Source organism: Anser cygnoides, chromosome 20 (assembly GCF_040182565.1).
Source record: "Anser cygnoides isolate HZ-2024a breed goose chromosome 20, Taihu_goose_T2T_genome, whole genome shotgun sequence".
Classification (NCBI taxonomy): Eukaryota; Metazoa; Chordata; class Aves; order Anseriformes; family Anatidae; genus Anser; species Anser cygnoides.
The window spans coordinates 10,332,684-10,350,590 of record NC_089892.1 but is presented as its reverse complement, the minus strand read 5'-3'; the positions used below and the strand labels follow the sequence as shown (position 1 = coordinate 10,350,590).

Sequence of the window (17,907 nt, the reverse complement as noted above, 5' to 3'; positions counted from 1 at the left end):
AGGAAGCCGTTTTGCTGGCCTGGAGGAGAGAAGGAGGCTCTGATCCCTGCCTCCCACTTCCTGATGGCTGTTAGAGGGAGGTTGGAGCCAGGCAGTCCCAGTTCCCAGTGGAAATTCCTTGCTTCATTCCAGGGTTATTTAAGCAGCATCCTAATGATGATTACAGTCCTGTAACCAATTCAGAATGTGCTTTCTCAGTTATTCACGTGATGAATTTAAAATCCTAAGCAGGCTCTTAGAGCGAGGGCTGGCCTTAAACATCATCCCATGTGTTGCTTTTGAAACAGAACCTTAAGGACCTCCCCTTTGTCCAGTATTTTCACTCTCTAATACCTCCTGTTACCATTTTGCCTTTAGCTGCTTCCATCTTCTTACTTCTGGTGTTTAATTTTTTTTTTATAGAGCATGAATAGCTTTTTGCTGTGATACCCTCCCAAAAACGTGGTCCTAGTCACTGGTATTTCTATTGCCTAGAGCATGGGTACACAAACGAGTCAGCAGGCGTTAGAGACGCCACCTTTTCAACATGAGGACGCTCTCCTCTCCTTGTCAGCGTCCTCCTGAGGGACACGCCGGCAGCTCCCTGGCCGCTGGCATCACGGTGTTAGATGGTGGCAAGGCGTGTGCTGGGGCAAAACACCGGAGCACCTCTGAGCCTCCTGACTCTGTCCCATCTGTTTGGCCATCTGCCTTTGTGGTTTCTGTCAGTGCGCTATGAGGTTCAGCAAGGCATATGGGGAGAGGCGTGGGAAGATGTGATGGCTTCCTTACTGGAGGGCAAAGCCCTGGGATGGGAGGTGGTCTTTGCCAGAAGAAACCTGGGGATCAGTGGTTTCTGATGCTGCTTTGTAACAGTTCTTCTTTGCTGTTGTCTAGATGAAGATCTCCTTCAATGAGACAAGTTTGCAGACCATGTTTGAGTATCCATCAGAGAGCTCGCTGGCAGAAGAAGAGGACGAAGAGGAAGGACACGCTTCTGAAACGGAGGAGGAGAAGTCTCGCACCTTTCACATTCCACGCCCAAATAGCACTTTGCATCCCAGTACACCTAACTCAGGTGAGCGAGGTGCTCTGTTTGCATCATGGGGTTATTGGTGGTGTCTGACACTGTCCATGTTTCCTACAGCCCATTTTGGCGCTCTGCGCAGCTGGAGATGTTAATGGAAGTGATCTTCTGCCAGCTGACAGCAGAATTGGGGCTTAGCAGGGACAGGGCTTGAACCAGATCAGGGAACTCCCAGACCTCTCTTGCCTAAGATGCTATGCGTTGCCCAAAACTTAAAAATATGCTTCATGCTCCTTGCCAGGTTAACTGAGAGGGGTACGTGGTGTGCCATGATGTCTGCTAGGGAGCTGGCAGCCCCTAGAGAGAGCAGGGCATGGGCTTTTACCGGCAAAAGGAACAAGTTCCTTGCCCATCCTGCAGAGGGACAGCTTCCGTCCTGTCCCTGGCCAGGATCCTGACCCTTCTTCCTTTTGGGGTGGTGAGAAATGCTCACGTCAGCTTCGTCCTTCCAGCAGATCTATCCAGCTACACCCCAAAGCACTCTGTGAAGTTCAGTGAGTGGCAGGAGCAGAAGTACGAGGAGATGCCTGCCTCCGAGAGACCCCCCCTGAAGGAAGCTGACTCCCATGGGAACCAAGTCATGGTGAGACCTCAAAGCAGCTTGCGGCTTTGTCCTGTCCCGCTCTTATCCGGCTCTCGGATTAGTCTGGACAGCGGGTGGGACAGGACGTGCCTTCCCCTGAACACCTGCGTGGCACGTCTCCCTGGGCAGGGGAAGCAGAGATCAACACAAGCTTCCACTGCCCCCAGCAGCCCTGCCTCTCCCTGTGTGTGAGGAAGTCTTAAGGCAGTTGGCACGCTTTGTACTGCAGGGCACTTCTGGAGGGGAATTAAATGCGCGCGTTAGCCCCGGGCAAGGTGCCAATGCAGCCTTCACCACCCAGAGGTGTGGATACTGGCTTGCTCTAGATTTGATGAGGCCTCCATTTCGACTCTGCTTTCTCCACAGCTCACCCCAGCGGAGAAGGGCGGACTCTCCGACTTCAGCAGTGAGCCTGCCCTGTACTTCTGATCGCTTCGTCCTGTAGCCTGCAGCAGCAGCTGCTGGACAGAACCCGTCAGTGCACCTCCTGAGACTCCACGCAAGCACCACAGAAATAAGCTTCTGGGTCCCTCCCTCATCACAGTTTTCATAGGATCCTGATGCCAAGGGTGGACTAGATGCCATTGGGTGTCTATGGAGGATATTTGCACTGGATTCTGGGACCTAACTACTACTTTTAGGGCATATGATTTATTCTACCTGTGGCCTTGCATATATTCCTTGTTCAAGATCAGCTGTTGATTAGACAAGCCTCTTAAGAACCCATCTGTAATACAGGATGGATGTAGATTCTCCTAGTGCTTACCCGAGTCCGCTCATCCAAGCACTGTATGGGGTCTGGACAGCTTTTGTAACACTTCCTCGCTGGGGTCCCTAACGAGAGAACAGTTCTGAAGGTTGAGCCCTGGGAATATCTGGGCAGGTAGCTCTTGTGGTTGTGATATGACAGTGGGATGACAGCGGGTGTCAGCTCGGAGAACTGTTGAAGGTTCACGGTTTGTTCCCAACATGTTTCTGGGTCTAGTTTCCCTGAGCTGTCAGGGAATTTATGTGCCAGTTACATTCTTGTGAAGGAAGCTGAATGTGAGGGGTGGGAAGGGGAATAAATGCTTTTAGTTTTAGGTGTCACTTTGCACTGATCTGTAAAGAAGCGTCCAGGCTAGCTTGGCTTGAGCCTCTTGAAGATTCCCAAACATTGGCCATAGCTTTGATCTCTCCGTAACTGCCTCTGCTGTCCAGTCTCTAATAATTGCTAATTGTGCTTGTTTGCCAGTTCCTCTTGTTTTGTTCCAGAATCTAATGAGGCCAGGTCCAAGATGTATTTGTCTTGGCGGGGAGACTTGCTTCTTGCCATGCTCACTCTGCTTCTCTATGCAAAGCACAGAAGGGCTGTTTCACTCCTTTCTTCTGCAGAACTTGAACAAGGAATATGATTTTTTTCTAGTGTTTTTATAGTTCCATTGTAAATGTTTAATGCAGCCAATATGCAAAGGAATCTGCTAGACTCTTCCATTTAAATTCTTTACTACTGTAAACTCAGGGTCAAAATTGCACTCTGGAAAAGACTGAACACTGCTGCTAATGTGATTTGTACTTCTGAGATTAAAAGAGATGCGGTTGGAATAGATATGGCCTCTTTGGGCTTGATGAAATGAGTGGTACCCCAGCATGTGGCTCTATCTAAAGGACCCGGCTGGCATCTTTTACATTTGATGCTTTTATTGGTTTGTCTATTACATATAGACAATGAATGTCTAGTCAAGCTGACACCGATCTAAGAACTGAAAATGTTTTGTGTGCCTTGCACTCGTTTTGGTGTATATTGTAGCAGCAGGAGGAAGTTTGTTCTGCTGAAAAATACAGTTGAGGATAAATGTTAGGCCATACCTACTTCTACCTGTTCTCCTCTTCATCTGCCCTGGTTGCCTGTGTATTTCAGGAAAGATAATCCATAAGAATGAGATACCACTTTGTTAAATGTTGGCTGGAGGTACAAGGAGCACTTTTCTTCTCCTTGCACTTCTAAGACTCGTCCTTTCAAAATTATCTAGAAATGGCAGAAATACAGTGGAAAGAGCAGCGAATCCTATGTGCTGAAGTCTTTTCCCAGTAATGAAACACTTAAAAAGCAAGATGCTAAGACTGCTGGTGATTTAAGGGAAAACTAAGCTATCAGATACGTGAACACTGAGCAGTGCCCACAGCCAGTAGCTACACACAGGGCCAAAGGTGAGCAGAGAGGAAACCATTCTGCACTTTTTTTCTAGTAGAAAAGGTCCCAGTGAGCATCTTTTACTGCAGAAAGCTCAGGCCACGGCCTTATAGCAGCCCTGTCTCTAGAGTTGCAGCCTAACAAAACTGCAAGTGGTGAAGCAAAAGCTGCTTGCAGTTTAAGTTAGGGACAAGCTGTTTGAACTAGTCCTGGCTTCATTCTGCTGTGGATCAAAGTGAACAATATCCTCCAGGTTGCTTCACTGACTTCAGCTGACTGAAATGCTGCTCTGGTACTCTGCGTGATGATCTCAGTGAATGAGCTCTGTGCCTGCACCTTCTCTAGTTAGGACGGGCTCGGTGGAGGCCCGAGAGTGCAGCGTGCATCTCAAGAGGGGCCCATGGTGCTCTGGTGTACTGCTGACCACTCTATTCCCTCTCCCAGTTTGCCCGCTCTGCCTTGTGGCTGTGACTCGCACCTCGCTGAGTGCTGCCTTTGCACTTCCCGGCTTTGTGTGCTAATCCCTGTCTGTACCAGACGAATGCTTAGCTTGTTCTTGGCAAAGCAAGCTGAAGGCTGGCTCAGGGCAGGAGCATTAGCTCATGTGTCACCTCCTCTGATATGCTTTGGTATCACTGTGCCCGAAAGAAAGGGTATTTTTGTAGGATACCTACCCTGATCCCTAGCATGAGGGGATTACATTTAGCAGTCCTCTAACTAATACCAAAGTGCATTTGAAAGGAAAACGTACTCCTGCAAACAAAGACTTTTATTAAATGTGGCATCCTTGTACCAGAACAGCAGCTGTCCCAGACCAACAGGCTTTGCCAGGCTGAAGAACAAGTTTAGGAATGCTTTTGTCCACTTGTTAGTTTTTCTTTTTGTTTTGAAGTGCTTTTCGGCTCACTGGCTTTACTAGCACTCCCAATTTCTCCCTTCAGGACATCTAGCAATGTCTGAGAACTCTCCAGAATCTGGGAAAGAAGGAAATAAAAACAGCTTATTTTTTTACATCAACTAAACAGTTCTCTCTGAATTCACCTGATCTACCTTGGAGCAAGAGGGACTCTCCATCCCTTAGGATGATACACCGCTGAGAATTAGGTATTCTATCTCACTGCAGGAATATCCGTGGAGGAATTTCTCTGGTTTATGCCCATTTTTTGAATAAGAAATAACTTAAGCAATTTATCTGTCTTCGAACACGAGACAGAGAACTTCCTGCTGCAGCAGGCTGTGGACTAAACTTTAGTTTTTAAGAGATGCTGATACTTGGGCTTTTTAAATCAGTATTAGAATTGTACTCAGACACCGTTTCAACTGTCTTCTACTATTAAAACTGCACACTTTAGGTTTCTTGCTTCAAGATGTTACTCAACTCCACAATGACCTTAAGTCAGACTAAATCTTTCTACTTTTATTCATTTTCTTCTGTTTTTAGCTTATGTTTTATATAATTTAGCACTCGCACTTGTGGTGCGTTAGGATACAAGGCTATGCTAGGCTTAGAAAATCTTGTTGCCTGTCCATCTCCCCGTTGTAAAGTTGTAACACGGTGGACAACTGTAACAAAATGTTGTAGCAGGGCTGTAGTCCCAAAGATCATTTTTACACTCCTGTGAACTTGTGGAAATCATTAAGTGGTCAGAGAAGAGATGAAGGCAAGTGCCCCGAAGGCCGACACGCCACTAGAAGTTGGGATCTTGTCGTCTGTGTCCATGGAAGAATGCGGTGGATGGGGACGGAGTCCTGCGACTCATGGGCTGGGGGAAAGGCAAGGAGTATGATTACAGACAAGAGATGGAAATCCACAGGAAAGGAACTTTGTTACTTGTTTCTATTTGCAGGATGTCTGCATTTCCTCTCCTAACCACCTTGGCTTTTTACCTACTGTGACTTTGTCTTCTAATTTCAATAAACATGAATTTGTTTGTAGGATAGGGGGTTGTGACTTGTATCTCAGGGAAGGTTTCTTTTAGAACCTTTGCTGTTGTTTGTGTAGCTTTACAACAAAATTTCTAAGCTGTTACATTTTCTATGTGAGTTCTCCCCTTCACCCTAAACCATCAGGTCGTGAAGCAGGCAGAGAAATCAGCTCCAGCTTCATCTGAAAAACAGCTGCTGCCAGGAAGGCTGGCCAGAAGGTCCTGGCCTGAGGAGATAAGAGGATTCAACACTTATAGCAGTTGTTGCATTCAAAAAAAAAAAAATGGGGAAAAAGGAAAATTTAGGCAACTACCTGGAAAGATTCTTTTACTTTTTTTCAAAAGCTGATTGGAGTTTTATTTTAAAAGCGAGCTCAGCTGTTATCCTGTCAGCGGAATGAAGCAGTCCCTGCCCAACAGAGGTTACAAATCCAGGAAAGCTGAAGGGACTGAGCCATCCCACAACAGAAATGACAGCGATGGTCAGCCCTTGTGCTGTTCGCTTGCCTCCTGCCCCCTTACTGCTCTGACATTCCTGCTCTTTCAGTGACGATATGGCAGATGCTGCCTAATAGAAAGACGGAAGATGAGGTTACTTGAAAGTGAAGCAAAAAGAGCGTAGGCCAGCAAGAGCGGGGCCAACAGTTCTGGCATCGGTTTGTTGTTACCTGCTTGGATTCCTGGTCTTCTGGCCGTGTCTGCTTTCCTCCTTTTCCTTTCCCCTCTCCCCGGATGACAGTGTTGGTGAGGGGGGCCTTTTGTCAGGGTTCGGGGGCCCAGGGACCATTTCCCTCTATTTTCACAGCGTGCTGTGGCTTCCCCCGCCCCTGCTCAGCCGGGGGCAGCCCAGCAGAGCCCGCAGACCGCCCCAAATCCCCTTTCCTCCCTCAGGCAGGGTGTCGGGCCCGGTACCTTGCCGTAAGCCGCCTCCGTTTCGGCGATGCTCCTGTCCAGGTCGCTCCGTGCGGCCAGGTGCCCGGCCAGGCTCTCGTTGGTGCGGGCCAGCCGCTGGCTCAGCGCCCCGAGCCGGGCCTGCAGCCGGCCGCGCTCCGCCTCCTCCTCCCGGATCCGCCCGTTCAGCTCCTCCCGCCGGGCTCGCAGCTCCGCCAGCCCTGCCCGGCACGGCCCGGCCCGGCCCGGCCCGTCAGCGCCCGGCCCGGCCCGGCCCGGCCCCGCTCACCCGCCCGGCCCCGCTCACCCTCCAGCAGCGCCGCGTTGTAGCCCTGCAGCGCCGCGCCCGGCTCGCCCATCGCGGCTCCCGGCCCGGCCCGGCCCTGCCAACGGCCCCGCCGCGCTCCGCCTCTTCCTGCGGCGCTGCCCGCATGGAGCCGCCGGCGGGCGAGGAGCTCTCGGCGGCCTGGCACCAGCTCAGCACCGCCCTGGTGCCGCCCGCGGCCCTGGGGCTGGTGAGCGGGGGGCGGCCGGGGGCGGCCGGGGGGTGCCGGGGGCTCGGGGCGCCGCGGGGGGGGCGCCGCAGCCGCCCTCGTCTTGGGGCCGGGGGGAACCGGGGGGGAGCCGGGGGAGCCGTGGTGCCTGAGGGGGTCCCGGGGTCCGGCCCCGGCCCCTCTACTTTCGGGTCTGGTTTTCTGTTCGCCCTCTCGACGTGGCCCCAAAGCCCTCTGTGATGAGGTGCCATGGCCCCAACGCCCTCCGTGACGAGCTGTGTGGTGGAAAAGCGGCCAGAAAGACCGCTGCTTCCTCCCTCGGTGCTGCAGCTGTCTGCCTGATTGCTCCCTGCGGAAGGCAGTTTTGGGGTTTTGTTCCAGGGCCTTGTGTTTTGGGGTGGCACATGGCACCAGCCTGTGCCTCCTGCAGCAGCCGCCGACGGGGACCGCGGTGGGTGGTGGCGTTTGGGAATGGGGCCTCTGAGGTGGATGGTTGGCTTCCAGCAGTGGTCCGAGACCCTGGCCTGGTGCTGTTCAGCAGACCTGCGTGCATTTGGTCTCCACTCCTCAGGGCCAAGCGGTCTCTTCTGCCACAGATCTACCTACAGAAGTGTGCTTGACTTGCTGTCCCTTCTGCTTTCCAGGCAGCACCAAGGTCTGATCCTGTGGGGCCGCTGAAGGATGCTGACCTGCGGGCTGCCCTGGAGGTGCTGCGCTGTTACGACCTGCACTCGATCGTGGAAGAGTGGTTCATCGAGGTGCTGCAGACGGACCTTCAGGCAAATATAGCTCCTGAGTTCTGGAACTGCATTGGCCAGTATGAAAACACCGCGGAGGAGCCTCAGTGCTCCTCACTCCTCCTGGACGCGTTTTGTCTTCTCAAGTGCCGCCTGGACCCCTACCTAAACAGCCTGGAGCTCCTGGAGAGATGGACCAAGGCGGGCTTGCTGCTGGGGACAGGCGCTCAGATGCTGCAAGAGAAGGTCTACACCATGTTCAAAGCTATCCTTTTTTTCTCCACCACAAAGTCCTTCCAAGAAATGATCCAGCAGTTCTATAGCCGCACTTTCCGGATATACATGCGGCAGTGGAAGAAAGGAGAAGAAGGAATGAACGAGTGTGAGAGCAGCATGAGTGAGAACGAGCAAGAGAGTGATACGGAGGAGGGCGGAGGGGAGAGCCAGGTGTGCGCAGGCTGCGGCAGTAAGAGGGAGCAGTGCTGGTGTCCCAAAGCCATGGAGCAGTTTCAGCAGCTCAATGACATTCTGTACGTACGTTATGGGCTGGTGGTGTCTCACAGAACGAGCAGATAGTCCAGGGAGGGTGGCAGCAGCAGGTCTTGTTGTGTCTGAAAACTGGAGGAGTTGTGCATGGGGTTACGCAGGCAGTGACATAGTACCACCTAGGAAACTTCACACAGAGTTTCTGTGGCTGCTGGCTAGCTGGTGGCTGAACTGGAGCAGATTTTTAGACTGAAGCTGTTTTTACTGGCTGTGGGAATATCACCGTCTTTTTTAAGGCCTTCTGTCCCAAAGAAGCAAACTTCTCTAAATGAAAAAGCTTTTGATAGCTAGAAAATAATGCTTCTGAATAAGATGGGATAGCAGTAGTTTCATCTATCATATATGTAGTGCATCTGTGCAGGCTCTCAGAGCATTTAAATTAAGAGCTGTTCGTACATCCATGGACCACGCAGGGAGGTCGGTGCCTTCAGTTAGTTAGATTTTCTTTATTTGCTTGTACTTTCGCTTTTGGTCACTCTGAAACAGGTCTCTGTCTGTGTCTGCAGCCGCCGGTTGAATTTGCTGGAGAGAGTGAGCGCCGATGCTGTCACAACCATCTTGCACAGGATGATCGAGGAGAGGATGGAGCAGAGATGCAGGGGCGAATATGAGCACTCTTTCCTGAATGAGTTCCAGGAGGTGAGGAAGGTGTGGGGGCAGTCAGGGCCCTTGCTCTGGAGATGTGGAGCTGCTCCTGTTACTGGTGTAGCTGCTCAGGTGAAATTCCTGATTCTCCCTGAAAATGCCTGTTCCTGGGCTGTGACTTCCACTATCCCAGGCAGAAGAGGAGTGGTTAAAACTTTCCATTTTGATTTAATGTTACAGGAGAATGTTTGCTCTGACCTATGCATAGCACACCGCTAGATTTCACCTGGTGATGTCCCTATTAACAAGGGAATTTCTGTGGTTCTGTTCTACAATCTATGTGAACGTGAAGTGCCACCTAACCTGTAGAAGGCCCTCCCTGTGTATAGGTGGGCCCATAACTTCAATTTGTGCAGCTGTTTTCTCTTCACTTTCTAATTTTTCAGCATCCCTTTAAATCAGGAAGCAAGGATGGGAGATAGTGTTCTGGTATTGATTTCTCCAGTGGGCTGCATACAGAATTAAAATCCTTCCTTGCATCTATCCAGTTCTTTTGCTGCTACCTTAAACCGAGTTTGTGTTATTTGCTCTGTATGACCTTAAAATTCTTCTCAGAGTTATGGCTCTTCTGGGATACGGGCTCTGTTCTGCAGGCTTGCTCTGCACTCTTTGTTCCTTGGTGCATGCCCTTGCGTTTGCCTGCGTTGAAGAACAATGCGTGAGGTCAGGTTGCCATGCGAACCAGGCTGCTCTGCGTGGTTGTCCCAGTTTCCTCGCTGTTTGTCATGCTGGCCTTTTTTGTTGTCTGCGAACAGCGGCAGTGATTTGGAATTTTCTTCCCAGTAGTTGCTGCGCAACACTTTCTTTTTTGGCCCTAGTGTAAAATGCTTTCAGGTAACCTGGAGACTGTTTAAGGACACCAGGGAAAATGCAGCTGCGCTCCACTTGTCACACATTGCAGAAGGTCCCCGTGCTCCCACGTCTTCAGAAAAGGCCAGTGTGTTTGGCTGCAGGACATTAGAAGATGTTAGCATTAGGAAGAGACATTAAAGAAAAAAAGGCACAAACCTGGCTAGCTAAAGGTTAAATAGGAGAAAACTGAGAAAGAGCTTGCTAAATGTACAAGTGCTAAGAGCAAACCTCCTTCTCAGACATGTCAGAGGCAGTCCAGAATGTCAGTTGATAATCCAGTTATAACAGGAACACTCAGAGAAGACAAACGCCCAGGATAAAAAATGGGTTGGATTGATAATAATGGTATTCCTTAAAACTGAGTTGCTCTGCATCAGTTACAGTCCTTTCCTTTTGTTCTTTAGCAGAATGCTTTATCAGCTTTTCTACAGTTTTGCCCAGAATTGCTGCCCAGGTGTTCAGTACTTCTCAGGTTTGTACTGCCTTGTAATTATTAGCAGAACTTGTGCATTCCTCACGTCTTCAGTGTTCCCTCAGTCAAACAGATAACTAAAAATTAACATGAGCAAAACAGATCTGGACTTCTTAGCATTTTTGTTTCAGGCTGTCCAAATCTGGTTATCAAAAGATAATATCTAGTAACTATTAATACTCAAATACTACCTCAGATAGTGTTATGCTTTTGTTACCCTAAAGAGAAAATAAAACAATTTGTTTTGAGTATTTGGATATTGTAGCTGAGTACATTTGAAATAACGACAAATGCACATTTATCTGTAGAAAACTAAATCTCCAGTATACAAAGTTAACCTCCTGATGCTCTTTGGCCAGGTTGTAGGATTTAATTATTAAGTGACAAGGTTGGTATTTGTGGTCTTGTCTCAAGTGCCTGAGTTTGGCTGGTATGACTATATCTGCGAGTCTTTGAGGTGGCTTGCTTGTTCTTTATTGATTTCAGGAAGCACAGAAATTCTGGGCCAAAGATGGTGAGATGGGAAATTTACTCAAATTCTCATAAAGAGAATAGTTCTGCAAGTGTGGAATAGAAAAGAACAGAATTTTGCAAGAATTGAATAGTCTGCAAGTTTTTGAATATACCTTGTCCTTTTTTTTTGGAGCCCAGCACCTGTGCACGGTCCTCAGTCACCCCTGATCTTCTCAGAGAAATCTGCAGAGTCTACATCCTGTAGGTCATGGGGTTCAGCTCTTCTTCCAGCTAGGCTTTCCCCAGCTATAACCCCAGCCAGGGTGTGTTTGGAGAGCAGCTAGAGGTGATGCTGTGCTCACCAGCTCTCTGCTCTCCCTCTTCCGTTGCAGTGGATTGAGAAAGTGATTGGCTGGCTCAGCAGAGTTTTCTTGCAAGATGGCCCCTTGGCTCGCTCCACTCCAGAAGCTAGCAGCACCTTGAAACGCTGGCGGTGCCACGTCCAGAGGTTCTTCTACCGCATCTACGCCAGCATGCGCATTGAAGAGCTCTTCAGCATTATTCGAGGTAGGCATGACCCGTTCAGTGTTCATTGACTCCTGGGCTTGGATTCATGATAGATCTGTCACCTCCTGATGTGCCATGCCATCTCCTCTTGCCTCCCCATGGAGCGTGGCGCAGTTTCTAATCACTGCCTGGTCTGTAGATTTCCCAGAGTCAAAGCCTGCTGTGGAGGACCTCAAGTTCTGCCTGGAAAGGACTAATCAGAGGCAGCAGCTGCTCAGCTCCCTAAAAAGTGCTCTGGAAATGCGACTTCTGCATCCTGGTGGGTTTTACATCCCTGTGTATGTCACAACACTGTAAGAAGCCTGGTCATGAGTGGGGATCTGCTGGGAGCTGTCATCCCATTTTGTGTTTGTTGAGCGAGAGGCAGCCAGGCTCTGCACGTCGTGTGCTCCCCGTGTTGGGCACTAGTAGCTGATTACATCCCAGCCCCTTCTTGCCTCATTTTTGGGGTACAGTGAGAAGCCGACCTAGAACTCTAGCTTTTATCCAAGCGGTTAAAGGCTTCTCTGTTAACACACAGCCTGGGCTGAGCTGGTTTATTGTAGTCTCTGAGCCTGTGTTTGTGGTTGGGACTGGTTTCTCAGTCATATGGGTCTGATCTATCCCTGTGGACAGGGCAGAAGGGCAGCAAGCCCTTTGCCTTCAGCTCCATAGATCTAACAGAGGGCTTGGAGCAGCCTGTCTTGCATCCAGACTGTTAGTCTGTGCTCTGGGACTCTGAACTGCCCCCCTGCCCCTCTCTTGTAGGTGTCAACACATCAGACATCATCACTTTGTACATCTCAGCCATCAAAGCCTTGCGGGAGCTTGACCCCTCCATGGTTATTCTGGAGGTTGCCTGCGAGCCCATCAGGAAGTATCTCAGGTAAGAGGCTTGCAGGGCAGTCTTGTGCATTCCTCTTCTCTACCCTCCCCTTCATTTGCTGTTTCTCTTGCCTTTCGGCAGGACTCGGGAAGACACAGTGCGGCAGATTGTGGCCGGCCTTACAGGGGATGCCGAGGGCTCTGGTGATCTTGCAAATGAGCTCTCGAAAGCTGATCCTGTGACGCTGGAGAATGGCCAGGAGAGTGATGATGACATCTCAGAACCAGGGGACTGGGTTCCTGACCCGGTTGATGCAGATCCAGGTTAGATGCCAAGGACAGAAGTCGAGGCACCCCACTCTCTTCCCGTGGCTGTCTGTAGTCCTGAGTCACTCATTAGTCCTCTAGAGCTGACCTGTGCTGGGGCAGGTCTTTGTTAATCTCCCACTGTTGTCTGCTGGATTTCCCTAGGGAAATCAAGTTCCAAGCGTCGGTCCTCAGACATCATCAGCCTGCTGGTGAGCATCTATGGCAGCAAGGACCTGTTTATCAACGAATACCGCACGCTTCTGGCAGACCGGCTGCTCCATCAGTTCAACTACAGTGCTGAGAGGTGAGGTCCCAATGCCCAGCCCCAGGGCTTTCCAGGTAAAATCACCTGACAAAACTGTGCTTCAGACTTGGTCCTACAAAATGGCATTTCTGGAGTCAGGATTATCTTTCTGTCTTCCCTGCAGCTTCGGGTTTGCACCTAGAATTTCATGTGCTCACCTATTCACTGGCTGCTTCCTGCTCAGTGTTGCCCTTGGCTTGCACTAATGTAGGAAACTGGAAGCACAGACACCCTCGTAGCTCCATCCCGTATGTTCTGGTAGCTCTGACAACCTGCAGGGGCTGCTTTGGGTCAGCAGAAAGTGTAAAGGTACAAAAAGGGGATGAAGCGTCAGGAAACCTCAGCCGCAACCCGGTTTGTCTATTGAATCATCAGCTGCAGTGGTTTTCCTTTCCGTGACGTGCAGCCAGCGCGGGCCATGTCTGCAATGAGCAGTCTCCTGCGTGTAGCTCGCCAAATGCTGGGGCTGTACTGTGGAGTCAGGGAGGCTGGCCTGCTGCTGTGCTTGTCCGAGCAAAAGGGGTTGGAGGGTCTTCAAAAAGCTGCTGGCCTACAGAGCAAGTGGCTGTTCCTCACTGAGATGCTGGGAGGCATCCTCTGCAGACAAGAAGCCTTACAAGGCTTCCTAGGAAGAGCGCCCTTATGTCAGGGACTCCTTTTTTTTGGCTGTGTCACAAGGGATAGGGGCCAGGCCAGGCTAGCCTGTCAGAGGAACATGTGTCTGATCCTTTGTTTCTCTTGCCAGGGAAATCCGCAACGTGGAGCTGCTCAAGCTGCGGTTTGGTGAAGCTCAGATGCACTATTGCGAAGTCATGTTAAAGGTAATTTTGTTGTTGTTAATTCAAGTCCTGGGTGTTTGAGCTCACTGGTGAAGGTGAGGGATTTAGTGACCCCAAAAGGGTCTTTTAGGGAAATGGGGTTATGGGAATCCCAGTGAGGGGGCTGAATTGGCAGAATTGCGTTCAATAATGTCTGTTCTTCAAGTCCTGTGGGTAGGATTATTGACTTGGGGGTGGTTGCTCCGGTGCTGTTGTTTCTCCTGCCCTTCTTGCAGTGCAGGGTTCTGGCTGTTGAGGAACTGGACTATTGCAGCTCCTCCAGGGTTGGGGCTATGGAGTTTCATTCACTGGGGGCACAGTGGGAAGAAGACAGGTCTGGAGGGGCTCCGCTGTAGGGCAGTGTTGAGTTGTCAGTCCTTCCCCAGCCTCCCCACAAATGTTTCTGAGTATCTAGTAGCCTGGCTTAGTGGCTAGTAGGCACAAATGTTGATGACTTTTCCAATGTCCCCATCATCTCCTGGACACAATGTTAGGTGCCCTGTTTAAGCTTCTCCTTTCCTAAGGTTTAGCACTGACTTGGAAGAGAAGGAGCTGCCTTAGCTTCCTTTGCCTTTTCCAGGATATGGCTGACTCGAGACGCATTAATGCCAACATTCGTGATGAGGAAGAGAAGCTCCCAGAGGAGGAGAGGCCGCCTTTCAGCCTCGTTGCTGTTATCCTGTCAAGTGAGTTCTGGCCACCGCTGAAAGAGGAGAAGCTAGAGCTTCCAGAGCAGGTCAAGGAAGCCATGGAAGCCTATTCCAAGAAGTATGAGAAATTAAAGGTGAGCCATCCTTAACCCTCCTTAAAAGAGGTTTATGCTGTTACCTCCACTTTATAGCATGGTTTTGCACAGCTTTTCCGAAGTTCCCTTCAACATCCATTAAGGTGTAGCTGCTACAACACTTGCACTGTTATGGTGGAATCCCAAAGCTCTTCAGCTTTGAAACTGGATTAGAAGCTGCAGTAGCTTAGCTATTTCGAAAAGAATGGTTTCTCTCTTTATGGGGTGCCTGACTAGTAGCCTTTATGGGGTTTTCTAAAAGTTCAGAGAGTTTTCTAAGACAAATCAGTGTTAAATGGACAGTGAGGTGGAAGGACTTAGGCATCTGAGTCTGGTCTAAGCTTGTTGGCATAACTGCTATAGTAACAAGAGCCACATCCTGTCCATGCTGGACCTCTCATCTTCAGTACCCTGTCACTTTTCTGTTTGTCCTCTTGAAAAGAAGCTCTTTTCGCATGGTCTCCTTTCCAGCCTGTTGCAGGAGATTCAGTGTCAGACCAGAGCGAGGTGAACATTGTGTCTTCTCTCTGTGTTTTTTCCTGGGATGTTTCATTCATTTCAGGATGGTCCCTCAGCTCCGTGACAGGTGATTTAGGTGCAAGTGGGTTTGGTCACTTTGCAGCTCGGCACTTGGTCCTGGCAGTTAGCCAACATGTTGGAAGCAGGAGCATCTGTCTGGAAGTTATGGAGAGATGTAGGTCACTTCCAGAGCTGTGGTCTTACCTTTATTCCTTGCTTCTCGCCTGGTGGAGCGCAGAGCACGCCTCTGGATCATGGATCACTCAAGGCTGCTTGTCATGCCAGTGTAGAGTCTGTGTGCATGCACAGATGGTTCTTTGCAGCTAACTCAAACACAATTTGGTGTCTCACACTGATGTTTCCATTTGCCTATCCCATTGTTCTCTGACTCCACTTGAGGCTTGGTTTTCCGTATCCTTTCTTGAACTTGTTACATACCAGGTGGTACATGCCGTGAGGCTGGGAGGCTCCTAGCTCTAGATCCTGTATTTTCTCTCCTCCTGCTGCTGCAGCTGTGTGCCAGATGTGGATGCCAACTGATGCTTGTGCCTGCAAAAAGTAGTTAGGGGTGGTACGATAGTGGCCTTTTATTTTTTTTTTATTTTTTATTTTTTTGACTCTGGTACTTGAGAGCATCTTCAGCCTTCAAAACAAGCAATGCTCTTTTCACATTGGTATCAGAAGAGATTGCCTCTCTTCTGAGGAAATCCTGCCCCACATGAGTATTTATATTCTGGTCAGTTTGTCCTGAGTGGTGCAGTTGGAATTTCAGCATTTCCTCAACTTGTGCTGACCCTACCAGAGGTTTTCAGGCAGGAGAGGGGCTTTGGTCTTGGGCAAGGGTGGGACAACAACTTATGCCAAGGATGTTTCCTTTGAGGGTGTGGGGAATGGATGGATGGTGGGATGGAGACTCCTGGGGAGGGGAGCAGCTTTTGTATTTCTTGGAGGTGAATAGAGATCAGCTCACCATGGCAACAGAGGGGCTGGAGGATCTGCTGCTTCCCCCTTTTCCAGGCCATGAGGACCCTGAACTGGAAGTACCACCTGGGCCTGGTGAACTTGGACGTGGAGCTGGCCGATCGCACCCTCTCCCTGTCAGTGTCTCCTGTGCATGCTGCCATCATCCTGCACTTCCAGACCAAGAGTGAGTGACACAGCAGGCACTCCTCGTATCACCCACGGGTGGGTGGGAAGGCCACGTTGCTCTGGTGGCTGTGGGGCATGAGAGGTCTCGCAGAAGGAGGAAGACCTGCTTTGGGCTTGGATCTACTGTAGCTAGGGCTGGGTTTCCAGCTCTGCTGGGAGACAGCACCCAGAAGAGCCACAGCTCAGCACCCAGTCTGCTTTCAGGCAGTCACTGCACATAGCTGCTTGCTCCTGGCCGTGGCTCACCAGCCTTCCCCATCCTCTGATTAAATCCTGGCGTGCTGCAGGGTGGGCAGGTGCCCTGCGCTCCTCTCTGACGGCGGTGGTCTCCGCAGGTACGTGGACGCTGACGGAGCTGAGTGAAGTGCTCAAGGTGCCCGTGACATCGCTGAAGCGTAAGATGACGCTGTGGCTGCAGCAGGGTGTGCTGCGCGAAGAGCCCCCAGGCACCTTCACCGTGATCGAGGAGGAGCAGAAGGACCAGGTGGAGAAGGTTGTTCTGATCGACAGCGACGAGGAGGGGGACTCTGCCATGGCGTCGCAGGCTGACCAGAAGGAGGAAGAGCTGCAGGTACCTGTCCGTGTGTCTTGGGTGCCTGTGCAGACATCCAGTGCTTTTGGCTTTGGGGATCCGATTCGGATGATGGATTTGACTTGCACTTCGGGTTTGCGTTTTCCACTACAGTGACCAAGTCCAGCTTGAGGGGTTTTTGAAGTGATAAATAATTAACATAATTAACAATGACTATGCAGGTATTGTACGGCAGCCTTCACGCCAGAAAAATGCCTGAGCCAGGCAACCATTTGGATGTTTGTAAATGTGTTAATTCGGTTAAAAAAAAAAAAGTAGTAGCCTGAGATTTGATTTCATATTTGAAAATTGACATTACTTGGATTTACCCAAGCAGTATTTATTTGCTCTTAGACTGCTAAGAAGGTTTACCCAGCACTATTGGCTGGACCTTTGTCTGTGTGGGGGCCCTGGACACTTCCAGCACTTTTTGTACCTGTGTGTAATGTTGCACGTGTGCTGTGCCACCTTGCAGCATGAAGGTGTCCTACCTGTGTTTATCCACTAAGGGTCATGCATGTGCTGCAGGCCAGATCCTGCCTTCTAGCTGCGCGTCCTGACACCTGGTGCTCTTCTTGGATATTTCCTGTTTAAAGGCCAGGCCTTCATGGCTGAGAGCAGAACTTACTGCCAGCCACAGCCCTGCTGTGTTTTTGGGGTATGGGATACTAAAGCACTCCTTTTCTTCATGGCACCAATGCGATTGTGATTTACTGTTGTTTGCCTGTCCCCTTGTAGCTGTTTTGGACGTACATCCAGGCAATGCTGACCAACCTCGAGAGCCTCTCCTTGGAGAGGATTCACAGCATGCTGAAGATGTTCGTGATGACAGGCCCAGTGGTCACAGAAATTGATACACAAGAGCTGCAGGGGTTCCTTCAGAAAAAGGTGCGGGACCAGCAACTCATCTACTCCGGAGGTGTCTATCGCCTGCCCAAGAACTGCAACTAGACTGCAAGTGTTCCTCCTTTCCTGTGTGTCACTTCTCTGGGCCTGTGCTCAGCTCCTCAAGTGCCACCCAGCTCCCTGTGTCCTGCCGGGTAACTTTTTTTGCTGGAGGGGGTCTTGCTGTGCCCCCTTCCCAGAAGGGTGTCCTTCTCCACGTGGAGACAGCTCAGCAGAGGCCTGGGCTGTGCACCCCACAGAACTTCTGGCCTGGAGCCGTTGCTCGCATTACTTTCCGCTCATAAATGAATGTCTGGGTCTACTTCAGTGGTTAATAAAAACCAGCAATCCTCTTTTTCA

The 17,907-nt window shown here is 50.3% G+C and overlaps 3 protein-coding genes across 3 annotated transcripts in view; 2 read left to right on the top strand and 1 right to left on the bottom strand.

Moving 5' to 3' along the window:
* Window positions 1-5,757, top strand: part of TPRN (taperin) — a 20,659-nt gene extending 14,902 nt beyond the window's left edge. Inside the window, exons 3-5 of the mRNA XM_066980545.1 lie at window positions 877-1,057; window positions 1,519-1,649; window positions 2,016-5,757. Coding sequence (XP_066836646.1) covers window positions 877-1,057; window positions 1,519-1,649; window positions 2,016-2,078 — 375 coding nt within the window. The 3' untranslated portion in view covers window positions 2,079-5,757. The remainder of the gene's footprint in view (window positions 1-876; window positions 1,058-1,518; window positions 1,650-2,015) is intronic.
* SSNA1 (SS nuclear autoantigen 1) lies at window positions 4,574-7,074 on the bottom strand. Its single transcript, XM_048053421.2, has 3 exons — window positions 6,946-7,074; window positions 6,660-6,859; window positions 4,574-4,796 (listed from the first exon to the last, which is right to left on the bottom strand). Exons 1-3 carry the CDS (start codon window positions 6,995-6,997, stop codon window positions 4,668-4,670), a joined length of 381 nt encoding a protein of 126 aa, XP_047909378.2. The 5' UTR covers window positions 6,998-7,074; the 3' UTR covers window positions 4,574-4,667.
* Window positions 6,861-17,907, top strand: ANAPC2 (anaphase promoting complex subunit 2). Its single transcript, XM_066980525.1, has 13 exons — window positions 6,861-7,153; window positions 7,777-8,399; window positions 8,922-9,054; window positions 11,230-11,404; window positions 11,544-11,663; window positions 12,152-12,269; window positions 12,351-12,532; window positions 12,680-12,821; window positions 13,567-13,642; window positions 14,220-14,423; window positions 15,960-16,089; window positions 16,427-16,662; window positions 17,401-17,907. Exons 1-13 carry the CDS (start codon window positions 7,070-7,072, stop codon window positions 17,611-17,613), a joined length of 2,436 nt encoding a protein of 811 aa, XP_066836626.1. The 5' UTR covers window positions 6,861-7,069; the 3' UTR covers window positions 17,614-17,907.

Coding starts and splice junctions, on each gene's coding strand:
- SSNA1 (XM_048053421.2), bottom strand. CDS start 6,997: ATGGGCGAGCCGGGCGCGGCGCTGCAGGGCTACAACGCGGCGCTGCTG. Junction 6,860..6,945: donor CAACGCGGCGCTGCTGGAGG/GTGAGCGGGGCC, acceptor CGTGCCGGGCAG/GGCTGGCGGAGCTGCGAGCC. Junction 4,797..6,659: donor CGGAGGCGGCTTACGGCAAG/GTACCGGGCCCG, acceptor CTTCTTTCCCAG/ATTCTGGAGAGTTCTCAGAC.
- ANAPC2 (XM_066980525.1), top strand. CDS start 7,070: ATGGAGCCGCCGGCGGGCGAGGAGCTCTCGGCGGCCTGGCACCAGCTC. Junction 11,405..11,543: donor GCTCTTCAGCATTATTCGAG/GTAGGCATGACC, acceptor CCTGGTCTGTAG/ATTTCCCAGAGTCAAAGCCT. Junction 12,533..12,679: donor CCCGGTTGATGCAGATCCAG/GTTAGATGCCAA, acceptor GGATTTCCCTAG/GGAAATCAAGTTCCAAGCGT.